This window comes from Fragaria vesca, linkage group LG2 (genome assembly GCF_000184155.1).
Source record: "Fragaria vesca subsp. vesca linkage group LG2, FraVesHawaii_1.0, whole genome shotgun sequence".
In the NCBI taxonomy this organism is placed as follows: Eukaryota; Viridiplantae; Streptophyta; class Magnoliopsida; order Rosales; family Rosaceae; genus Fragaria; species Fragaria vesca.
Window position 1 is genome coordinate 15,106,615 of NC_020492.1, and position 12,381 is coordinate 15,118,995.

At 39.1% G+C, this 12,381-nt stretch overlaps 2 protein-coding genes across 2 annotated transcripts; both read left to right on the forward strand.

The window, feature by feature from the left end:
- The first annotated feature begins 4,268 nt into the window (after nucleotides 1-4,268).
- LOC101310481 lies at nucleotides 4,269-8,732 on the forward strand. Its single transcript, XM_004290517.1, has 3 exons — nucleotides 4,269-5,464; nucleotides 7,417-7,575; nucleotides 8,065-8,732. The coding sequence occupies exons 1-3, from the start codon at nucleotides 4,635-4,637 to the stop codon at nucleotides 8,339-8,341; spliced, it is 1,266 nt and encodes a 421-aa protein (XP_004290565.1). The 5' UTR covers nucleotides 4,269-4,634; the 3' UTR covers nucleotides 8,342-8,732.
- A 983-nt stretch (nucleotides 8,733-9,715) lies between these two features.
- Nucleotides 9,716-10,593, forward strand: LOC101295780. Its single transcript, XM_004292496.1, has one exon. The coding sequence runs from the start codon at nucleotides 9,716-9,718 to the stop codon at nucleotides 10,502-10,504; it is 789 nt and encodes a 262-aa protein (XP_004292544.1). The 3' UTR covers nucleotides 10,505-10,593.
- The last annotated feature ends 1,788 nt before the right edge of the window (nucleotides 10,594-12,381 follow it).

A 12,381-nucleotide genomic window follows, 5' to 3' on the forward strand; every position in this document is an offset into this window, starting at 1 on the left:
AAGTGATTTCAGAAATTGATGAGATTGCAAAATGCAAACCCGACCACTCAAATTAGTCTTTTTAGAGCATTAGCACTACTACAATAACATTATGCTAAAACACAAATTCACCATCAGTCCCTCAACTCTTGTGGCAAGGCCAATGTGATACCCAACTTCTTAAACCTACCAATATGATACCCACACTTAATTTTCGCTACCAATGTGAGGCCAGAGGCCATATTCCGTCACGTCGCCGTGTGTTTGGTCATGTGTCACTCGAACCACCATCTCTCTGTGCTCCAACTCGAACTCGAGTACATACACTCCCGAAATCGCCATTTTCACTTTTTTTTACACAGATTCGATTCGAAAAGTGGAAAATCATTGATTCACTGACCAGATCAGATTCGTTATGGGACCAGTCCCTTTGTTAGGAATCTTGGACTGTAAAAAGTCATGGAGGCTAGAAAAATGTTTGGGATTTTCAGAGAATCTGGACCACCAGCAGAAAACAATAAGTTTTGGAATCTCTCTTGTCATCTCTCTTTAGTAATCTTTTGACTTTAGTCCTTAATCTTTGTCTCGTACTATTGATCTTGTCATTATCGAAATATTCATCGAGTTTGGGGGTCCAAATTTGGTCTTGGATTTGAATCTAATCTAATCGATTTGAGTTTTCTGGTTTTTAAATGGTGGTGTTTTTCGATTGTGTTGACTCCAAATTAGGGTTTCATCGATGAGGGTTAAAAATTGGTTTCGAGTTTAGGGTTTAATAAACAATGGATTTGAAAGGTGATCGATTTGTGTATTCTGAGTTTTTAAATGGTTTTGTTCTTGGACTATTGTCGAACATGGTTGACTTCGAATTAAAGTTTTTTTTTTCTTTGTTTTGGTTGAAAACCCCAATTCAAACTGCTTACAGTACTTGGCCTTGTTTGAATTCCAGTTCCAGAACACCTGTATACTATGGAGATTTTCCATGGAGGTTATTTTGACAAGCAATTGGATGAGACAAAGAAGTATAAGGTGCCCAGGTTCAACAAGACAGGGGGGCAAGATCTATTTGGATGGTTTGGATCCCGAGAAGATTTCATGGGTGGAGATGAACAACATTGCATATGTGTTAGGATACAGGGAGCTGCCAATCTCGTACCACTTCAAACAGCCAAAAACTGCAGCCAATGTAGGGTGGATTCAGATAAAAAGTGATGGTGATGCTATGGAGATGGTAAACATGATACGTACCTAAGAAGAAGAGGCAGATTAGTGTGTACATCACATGTGGAGGGAAAATGAGGTATTATGAAGCTCTTGTTGATTTTGATAAGCCTGAGGACCCGGATTGGGAGAATCCATTGAACAGCCAAACTGCTAGAGAGAAGGAGAGAGCTCATTTTGAAGCAAATTTGATGGCACAACAGTTGTATAGTTGTGAGGAGGGAAGGGCGCCAAGATTTCAAAATGAGGTAGTGAAGGTTAAGCCTTGGATCAAATATGTGGATATAAATAATCCTCAATTTAGCCCATTCTCACCATGCTAGAGAAGATAAGGATGGACATGATGGTCAAGAATGCAAACAGAAGGGTTGCATGTGAGAAGTGGAAGGATGTGGTTGGTCCGAGGATAAAGAAGATTATAGATAAGATTGGAGAGAGAGCAGCATTGTACAGAGCTCATAGGGGTACTAAGTTCGTATTCCAAGTGACTAGAAATGGTGAAAATGGCAAAAAACATGCAGTCGACTTGGGTCTTCACACATGTACATGCAGAAGGTGGCAGCTGAGTGACATCCCTTGTGTGCATGTTATTTGTGCAATAAGATTCAAGAAACAAGAGGCTGCCTTGTATTGTGATGATTATCTCATGTCTAGCACCTATTTGCAGACATATACTCCTAACATAAACCCTATCGCAGGGGAGGATGATTGTGAACAAGTGGATTATCCAATTGCTCCTCCTCCATATAAAAGGCAAACTGAGAGGCCAAAGATGATGAGAAATAAGGAAGCAGGGGAGAAGAACAAGACCATAGCACCACCAGCTCCCCTTGAGGGGAAATTGGGTAAAAAAGGGACCAAAATGTCTTGTAAAATTTGTGGGCAGCTTGGACACAACAAATTAGGATGTCCAATTACAAAGGCTAAAAAGGCAGTTGCAGCAGTAAGTCTCAATTCATAAATGAGCTCTTCATTTATTCACCAATCTTTGCATTTTTTCAGTTAAATGACTCGGGTTATTTTTTATTTTTATTTTATCAAAACAGGGTGAAGGAACAAGTGGTGGATCAAACACTAAGAAAAGAGTTAGAAATAAGGTTTGCTTATCTTAGCTTATTCTAGTTGAAAATGTTGTTGTGTTGATAATGTATTATTGTTCTGAAAATGTTGTTGTGTTGAAAATGTGATGTTGTAGATGTTGAAATATGCTTGTTTTGATTGCATAGGTGAAAAGAGCACCAGCCCCACCTAAGGCTACTTCTAATGTCAAAGACCAATTCATGAGGTCCAGGAAGGGCTTGTTGAAAAGAAAGGCATTTGAGGAGGGTATTTCTACTTCAAATGGTGGTGCAGCAACCTCAACACAAGCTCAATAGCCGCCTACTCAAAGTAGCCAAAATCCAGTAGCATGGGGTGCTAGCAGGAATGCAAGAGGTCCTCAAATCAATCCAGCAGCATATCCTCCTACCCATACTAATTTGAATTTGCTGGTTTTTAATAGTTCTGCATTTTGCATTTAGGGAGTTGGCCAGGTTGAATTGTTGTTTGTTGTAATCTTTTCTCCAAATTTTTCCTTATGATGGACAAGTTCAATTTGCTGATTTCATGCTCTACATGATTTTGAACTCAGGTTTGGTGAATAAGATCTCTTGTTGAATTGTGGCATGTATGCCTTTTTGGATACATAAATGGATTTTAATGTTGGTTTTTAAAGGACATGGTTCAAGATTATTTGTTAGCAGATAAGCACAACAACTTTTCTCAAACTGCAGGATGGAGATGCATAAAAGTACCAGAAGGAAAAACAAGTGCAACTGATTGAAAATGAGGGAAAAAATGAGGTAGGAGAAATCAAATTTAGGTGGGAATTGAGTTTTTGAACGTAGGATCATTCTAGTAATTTGCCTTTTTTCTGGAGGGGCACGTGCGTGACACGTGACCAAACACACGGTGACGTGACAGAATATGGCCTCCGCACTCATATTGGTAGCGAAAATTAAGTATGGGTATCACATTGGTAGGTTTAAGAAGTTGGGTATCACATTGACCTTGCCATAAGAGTTGAGGGACTGATGGTGAATTTTTGTCTTATGCTAAATCAATTTAGTAATTACAGCAAATTAGTTAAAAAATATATTAAGCAATGACATCTTTTTATAATAAAAAGTGTTGTACATAATAGATTATTTTTTTGACTTGGAAGTTTATTTTTTCTGTCAGGTAATACAAATAACATCATTTCCGCAGATAGAAAATGACTAATTTCAGTTTACCCCCATCAATTTTAAGTCGATCATCATGTTAGTCATTCTTCTTTCAATTTCATCAAAAGCACCTCTCAACTTCCAATTTTCATCAGCCGCGCATGTCCAAACCTCCAATCTCTATCTAATTCCTCTGTCAAGTGATGACTTGATATCAAGAAGAAAGTCAAATTCTGAAAATTACCTTTCAAACCATTTTTCTCCCATATCGATGCACATCTTCGTTCTCATCACAACCCCTTAACCTTAGTGATTTTGGTGGGATTGAATGTAATTTGTCTATTTTTTCTTTTTTCTTTCTTCTTGATATCAAGTCATCACTTGACAGAGGAATTGGATGGAGATTAGAGGTTTGGACATGCGCGGTTGATGAAAATTGGGAGTTGATGGGTGTTTTTGATGAAATTAAAAGAAGAATGACTAACATGATGATCGACCTAAAGTTGATAAGAGTAAACTGAAATTAGTTCTAGAAAAAATATCAAGTTAATTTTGAATCGTATGAAATAACGAAGTGAAACACACTCCACCCCAATTAGGAAGTGCTTTGTCCGGTGATATTATGATTACAATCTCAGAAGCAAGCGTAACAACAAAGTAATGAGACCAAAATAGGAAGCTGCTATTATAAATGTTAATGGTGGGTAAAAGAAGATAAGACAGTTTAAGAGTACTGAAAACAACAGAAATATTCCACGTTTCGAACCTGATTAACCCAACCTTTTTTGGCGACGTTGAAATATTGAATCTCTCTCAACTCTCTGATGCCTTGTCTTAAATTAAATAACCCACCTGACAACAGTCACTTTGTTACATTTAACAGTTGAAAGCAACTTTCTCGACACATTTCAGTTGAGAGGTCAAGTTTCAGATCAACCAGAGCCACCGAACTGAAGTGACCTAACTGCCCTCTCCCTTCACCTTTCCCTGCCCTGCTTCCCTTCCAGCAGCTTCTGTAACTAAAACAAGTCTTCCCTGCCAACACCCACTTTGGTGAATCTGTAAGATTGTTGTTTTACTGTGTTCTTGTGATTGTTATAGGTTCTGTGCTTGTTGGTCTTCTTCAAGTTGAGTCTTGGTTTCAATTTCATGGTTTATTGATACATAACTCGGTTATTCATATATGATTTCTATTGGAATTCCTTTTCATTTGGGTGTATTTACAAAACGATGGAGATGGTGAGGAATGTTAGTTGGGTCTCATTTGCCCAGTTCAGGTCTTTCTACAAACGGGTTTTGAAATTTGGCAATGAGATGATGAAGGGTTATTGGAAAGTTTGGATCTTTCAAACTTTCCATGGACTAGTTGCAATTGGTTCATTGGTGTCCTTTATTTTAGCCTTGGCATTTGCATATATGTATATGTTTCCCACTATTACCCCAGTAGTTCAAAGTTACGGAATTTCGGATTCGGGTAGTTTAAGTTCAGGTGGTTCAGTAGACGAGTGCAATGTTTATGAAGGAAGCTGGATTGCAGATGAAAGTTACCCTTTGTACAATGCATCACTGTGTCCATTTGCCGAACGTGGATTTGATTGCTTGGCTAATGGAAGGGAAGATATGGGTTATGCCAAGTGGAGGTGGAAGCCTAAAAATTGTGATATTCCAAGATTTGATGCGCGTAGGGTTCTTGAAGGGCTTCGTGGAAAACGAGTTGTTTTTGTGGGTGACTCACTGAGTAGAACACAGTGGGAGTCTTTGATATGTTTACTCATGACAGGGGTGGAGGATAAGGAGAGTGTTTATGAAGTGAATGGGAATAAAATCACCAAGCAGATTAGATTTTTATCGGTACGGTTTATGACATTTGATCTCAGATTGGACTTTTATCGGTCAGTTTTCCTAGTGCAGCCTGCTTCAAAGCCAGTGAGAGCACCAAAGAGGGTTAAATCAACACTCAGAATCGACAAGATGGATGACATTAGCAAAGAATGGATTGATTCCGATATCTTGATCTTCAATTCAGGGCACTGGTGGACACCAAGTAAACTTTTTGAACTGTGAGTTTCCTAATCTTCTTAGCACTGTCTCTCTTAAGTCCTGTTTTTGACATTTTACTCTGTCACAACTCACAACAGCTCTAGAGTGGTTTTTGATTGTAATACTTACAAAGTTGATTCACAATTCTATTTGATATATGTATCAAATGCATGCTGTAGTTTCAACTTGTACATCTGTACCTAAAAGGGTGGTTTAAAGGCTTTGCATGTTGCTTAATATTGATAAGATGGTCTAATGACCTTCTTTTATTTGCAAGGACCAACAGGCCAGATTTTCCAAGAAAGGTTGGAAATACCTTGGTACTGATGTGACCAAGGTATTGGTTGAGTTTTTTTTCTTATGTTACAGACTCCATAACTGTTGTGGTTCCTGCATAATTGTTTTAAGAGTATGCTTGTAAGTGATCTCGTAAGTCTACCAGTATCATAAATTCACAATGCATTTGGTTTAATTTTCTGCTGAATTTTAGGCCATTAATAGAAGGCAAAGCAATTGAGGCAGTTAAGAGAAGGTGTCTATTGCCTCTAAACACATCTTAGGTGATGAACGACAGGCAGAACATGCATATTTTACATTTTAACTTTTCATTACCCTTTATGTCCTATTACCAAAATAAATAAATAAATAAATAAATAAACCCTATAAGTCCTACTTATGTATTCAACATCGTTATTACAGTACCTACTGCCATTAGCTATGAATACTCAAGTAGAGACAATTGACAGAATGTTTCCAGCTATACTTGTGTTATCCCAATGATCACACTTTCTTGCTCTTCCCTTCGCCTCTTGGGATCTTTGTCATCATTTCTCTATGTGGGTGCATATGTGCTTGTATATTAGAGCTTTCTAATATATGATAGTTGTCATCCGCTATTATTCTTTCCTTTATAATGAACCTATATGTGATATATGGCGTAGGCATCAGTGGGTTCTTTATTATATATATGTATATATATATATATATATACACAGTCGGGATCACAGACGGACGTCCACAAACCCGTAAAAGTGTGGACGCTCCTGCTTTTGTAGCGATCAAGTGCCGACGACGTCCCTTCTCTTGCTGGACGGACACCAGAGGCATCCCAGACCTGTTTAACATGAAGATGAAGGCCATGGAGATCGGAGTTGAAGATCTGGGCAGCAACCTCCACCCAAAACTTCAGACAACATCAATCTCGGCTGCAAACTGATATTCGGCGAGTCCGCCGGCAAGAGGAAGCTCACGATTGAGGTCTGGTGTCCGTCCGGGAAGAGAAGGGCCGTCGCCGGCGCTTGATCGCTGCAAAAGCAGGGACATCCGCACTTTTACGGGTTTGCGGACGTCCTCTTCTGATCCTGTCCGTGTATATATATATATATATATATATATACACACACACAGCGGATGGGAAGCGGACGTCTGCACTCGACTTAAAGTGCCGACGTCCGTCCGTTCTCCATCCTCCGGCACCGGCGACGGCGCGCCTCCACCCCAGAAGACTCCAGTAGTGTCCCCGACCACTTTCCCTCTCCGGCGAGTCCGTTTTTTTCCAGTTTTCCGGCGAGATAGACTTTGTTTGAAGTTTTGGGTGATCTCGCCGGAAAATTGGAAAAGAACGGACTCGCCGGGGAGGGAAAGTGGTCGAGGACGTTGCTGGAGTCTTCTGGGGTGGAGGCGCGCCGTCGCCGGCGCCGGAGGGTGGAGAACGGACGGAGGTCTGCACTTTGAGGCCTGTGCGGACGTCCGCTCCACATCCGGCCTGTAATACAACTTCAGTTTGATCTTTGGTTCTAAAATGCATTTTGAGACTGCTTCCACAGTTGCACCTAGCTTCTGTTTTTTTGTTTCTTTTTTCTCTTTTGGATTTATTTTATAATATTTATTGGTTGTTGATTTCTTAATAAAGATCCAAAGCACATACATAGACCATGGTAAAAAGCAGGGAGCCTAACTTCGTACCAAACAGGGGCTGCTATTTCCAGATGGGTAAATCATTGAAGCTTGGAATGCCGATCACCACTGCCTTCAAACAAGCTATGAATACTTGGGCATCTTGGGTTGAGACCACAATCAACACAAACAGAACAAGTGTCTTCTTCAGGACTTTTGAGTCATCACATTGGAGGTGCGCTCTTTAGTCTTTATTCAATCGGTTGCCAACTTTCGGTTATAGCTTGTTATGGTTGCTTCTGTCCTATACTCCTATTGCTTGCAGTTGTACGGAATCTGTCATCTGTGATAATATATTTGATCTCTACTTGGTGTGTAGCATCTGTTTTGGCGAAGTAAATAGTTTCTTTTTCCTTTATATGTCACTCTGCTGAATGTGTCAATACCATGCCACTTTTATGTTTATTTGTCTAGTGAATAAACTGTTCCTTTTAGTATTGTTTGGCATGGCTCGAATCTTTTCTCCTTTAGTTTTTCATATTGCTTTTGTTTTTACGGAGGGTTCTTGGATGACAAGATATGAAAAGTTATTGGTCTGACTATGGAAATATGGAATGCCCTTGTCTGATTGGCTGATCTGAAGTTATTCAACCTGTTATACGTTAAGATACAAAATAAGCGCTATGCAGAACTTGACTGCTATTGATTCTTGTATTTGTACCAGTGGCCGACACCGTTATTCTTGCAAAGTGGGTCAACGCCCTTGGTTAAGGTCTTGGGGGATGGACCAAAGCCCAGTTTCAGACACCATTATAAAGGTTGTGAACAAAATGGCAGTTCCTGTAACGATTATGCATGTTACACCTATGGGATCATTCCGAAGTGATGGTCATGTGGGTCTTTGGAGTGATAATCCATCTGTGCCTGATTGTAGCCATTGGTGCCTACCTGGTGTACCTGATATGTGGAATGAAATTCTCTTGTCATATCTGCTACCATGAAGTTGCTAATAGACCTCCTCATTTTGCTGCCAGCATCAGTGTGTTTGTTGCCACAGCAGATACATTCAGAAGAGAGATATCCTACCTGTCCACTCCAAATTTTATCCCCTCGGAGAATCCTTCTTTGTTATACCATCACTGGGCAGTGGCTGTAGAACCAGGCAAACTTAAGTGCTCACAAGTGCTTGTAATGCCCAGTTTGTGCATCATTTGTAAATTGGAACAGAAATTTTTTATACATAGACCACAAATTCTGAGATTTGTTTTTTGGGTCAACAAAATTTCTAAGTTGGTGATGCAGGCAAGTTTCAGAGGCATCTAAGTTGCTTGCTATCCCTTTGCTGTGTACGTACTATTGATGGATAAACTTCCTCTTTCACTCCCATTGCATACAATTGCTAGACTTGATATGGACGTATCATAATGCTTAGAGCATCTTTAGCAATGCTAGCTATTTTTAAGTTAACTTTTAGTCAAATTAGCTAAAATGTCATTTTGGCTAGCCATTTTAAAAATGCTGTTACATCAATACTCTCTATTTTTGTTAGCATTACATCAACATTATTCTTCAAATAGAAATTAAATAGTTTAAATATATTTATATATCATATAAAATATCTTACAAGGAATGCATTAAATTATAGCTGGTATACGAGTCATCATTTAGCTAGCGAGATAGCTAAAAGTCATAATAACTCAAGTTTAGCTAGTCTGCTGAAGCTCTTAAAACATCTAAAAATGCTAAACACGCTCTCTAAAATAACTAAGGAGTTAAAGTAGAGAGTCTGTTAAAAATGCTCTTATTCGTTTCATTTCTTGTACTCCAAAAATAGTAATCATGATGCATTATTGCATGGTGTGTACTAATATGTATTTTATTTTAAAGATGCATACTATGATTCAGCTCTATTCAATTATCTCATATTATATGTGGTCTTATGATATCTATTCCCAGCTCATCTTTCTAAAGTATCCACCATAACTTCGAATACCGCTCAAGTTGTCTGTATTAGGGTGTTTGAAGTTTTGTATTTATGTTACGAACACCCTAAGAAATTAAAAATATAGCGTTGAGCATTATACAAGTTTGATGAGCATATACAAGTTTAGCTAGCGTTGAGCATTATAATCACTGAACATTCCGTTTAAGAAATTAAAAAACAGCACAATTTGCTTTGAGAAGTGCATTCCAATGCAAACAAACACCCTTCCCAAATCTTAGATTGAGAGTCAAGTCACCAAATTTTAAGCTTCTTACTGATGAATTCCTACCATTTTAGCACGAAATGCGTAGTACAAATAGCAATTCATGCCTACCACTTTCTCCACAACAAACAATCTTCCTATCTACCTCATCAAAACACATTTGCAACAATGGCCGTTCCAAATTACTACTTCCCATATGTCCCTCCACCACCTCCAGCTGTAAAGCCGCCAAGTCACCCAGCGCCGCCACCACCGACAGCAAAGCCGCCAACTCACCCAGCGCCACCACCACCAGCAGCTAAGCCGCCTAGTCACTCAACCCCACCACCTCCGTCAGCAAAGCCACCAAGTCACTCAACCCCACCACCCCCACCACATAAGCCATTTAGCCCACCGCCTCCTCATGTACACCCTCCGCCAGCACTGCCACCCCATGCAGGCCCACCACCACCGCCATTGCCACCTTCTCCATCCCCGAATCACCCGACTGTCATAGTCATTGTATTCATCTCATTTGGTTCTGTTTTCTTCCTTGCATTTCTTGCAATTGCTCTGTGTTGTTTCCTCAAGAAAAAGAAGAAGAAGACTATCCAAGAAACCGAAGTCATTCATTTCGACGAACACAGGAAGATCAAGGAGGCCATAGTGGAAGGTCCCCATGGACCACAAGCTGTGGTACTATCAGTTGAGGATGATGTTCATATAGATGAGGCGATCAGGAAAGATGAGACATCTGAAAAGAGATGGCCATATTCTTCGAGTTCAAATGTCCAAGAAACTGATATTATTCATGTCGATGGACATGAGAAGGTGAAAGAAGACATTGTAGAAGGTCCTCATGGATCAAAAGCTGTGCTGTTGACAATTGATGATGATATCCATGTCGATGAGGAGATCAGGAAGAACGAAAGATCTGGTAAAGATGGTCATCACCATTTGCACCAGGCTGGTCAATAAAAGTCCTTTGGACTTACAACCTCGTGTGCTATTACTCCTTTCATGTAATTCAAAAAATTCCATCACGAAGATTATTGTGATCGATGTATGCAATTCATTATTTCCTAATAAGAACCCTGAACGATTGAGAAAAATAGTCATTATATTTGACTAAATAGAATCATGCATGTTCTTAATTAAAATGTCTGATATATATTGCTACTAACTTATCTTGAACCTCAAGTTATCCCTAGGTTTGTCGTCTCGAATCCTAGAGGTAATGGCCTGGATTTCGTAATCCCTAACACTATCAGAAGAAAGGCTTTAGCTGACGAAAATAAAAAAACCAGGTCGACGAATTTTTTTTCGTCGGCTAAAGTCCACATTAGCCGACGAAATTTTCTTTCATCGGCTATAGTCAACTGTAGCCGATGAAAAAAAAATTCGTCGGCTAAAGAAATTTTTTCGTCGGCTATACTATACTTTAGCCGACGAAATTTTTTTTTCGTCGGCCAAAGTGTTTACTTGTCGGCTAAATTATTTTAGTAGACGAAAAAAATCTTGTCAGCTAAAAGAAAAACAATAAAATGTTGTATAACTTGCTTAGTAGGTTTTAAACAAATACACAACTTTGTGAAGCAACTCTACATAGAAGCCAAATTAACAAAAATCTTGTGAAATAAGATGTGTTCAGAATGGTGATCGAAATACGGCTATGGTTCAAAAATCACGTAAATCGGGTAACTTCTCTGATGTAGAACAGTCGAAATCCAATATGCTGCAGATTTGGCGTTCGGTGTCCAATTGACTATTGTGATACATTTCCGGAAGCGTAACGGCCCTACGAGTCAAACTCATTGTTATGCCATGACATATGGGCCTTTTTGGCCATCCGAGTTCGTTTAGGGCTTCAAAATGCAGTTTTCTTATTTCCGATTAGAGTTGACCGTTTCGATCGAGCCCTTAACGTTGTCGGATCCAGTTGAATTTTCTACCATAGACATCTTTCGTCATAATGATCATATCTGACGGTTGAATTTTGGTTTGTGAATTTTAGTCATAGGAATCACGTGTCTACTAATGTTATATAACTTCTTTGTGAACCAACTCTACATAGGAAGCAAAATTATCAAAAATCTTGTGAAATAAGATGTGTTTAGAATGGTGAAATACGGCTATGGTTCAAAAATCACGTAAAACGGGTAAAATCTTGGTGCCAATAGTAGCGGTCAACCCTAATTACCGTTATTATTCCCTATGGGGAGCCCTATCTTCGGAAGGTAAATGTCTCAAAATTTTTATATGGGCAGTTGCTTCTCATCTACGTGAGAGTTTTTCATGTGGAAGGTTTGACCAAAATATGTAAGATAGAGGGAGATATAAGCGTTTTCGTGTAATAAGTGACGATGGATTAGGGTTGACCGTTTCAATCGAGCCCTTAACGTTGTCGGATCCAGTTGAATTTTTTACCACAGACATATTTCGTCATAATGATCATATCTGACGGTCAAATTTTGGTTTGTGAATTTTAGTCATCGGAATCACAACGTGTCTACTAATGTTGTATAACTTGTTTAGTAGGTTATATAACTTTGTGAATCAACTCTACATAGGAAGCAAAATTATCAAAAATCTCTTGAAATAAGATGTTTAGAATGGTGAAATACTGCTATGGTTCAAAAATCACGTAAATCGGGTAACGTCTCGGTGCCGATAGTAGCGGTCAACCCTATTTACCGTTATTATTCTCTATGGGGAGCCCTATCGTCGGAAGGTAAATGTCTCAAAATTTTTATATAGACGGTTGCGTCTCAGCTACGTGAAAGTTTTTCGTGTGGAAGGTTTGACCAAACTACGTAATATAGAGGGAGATATGAGCGTTTTCGTGAATTTATAAA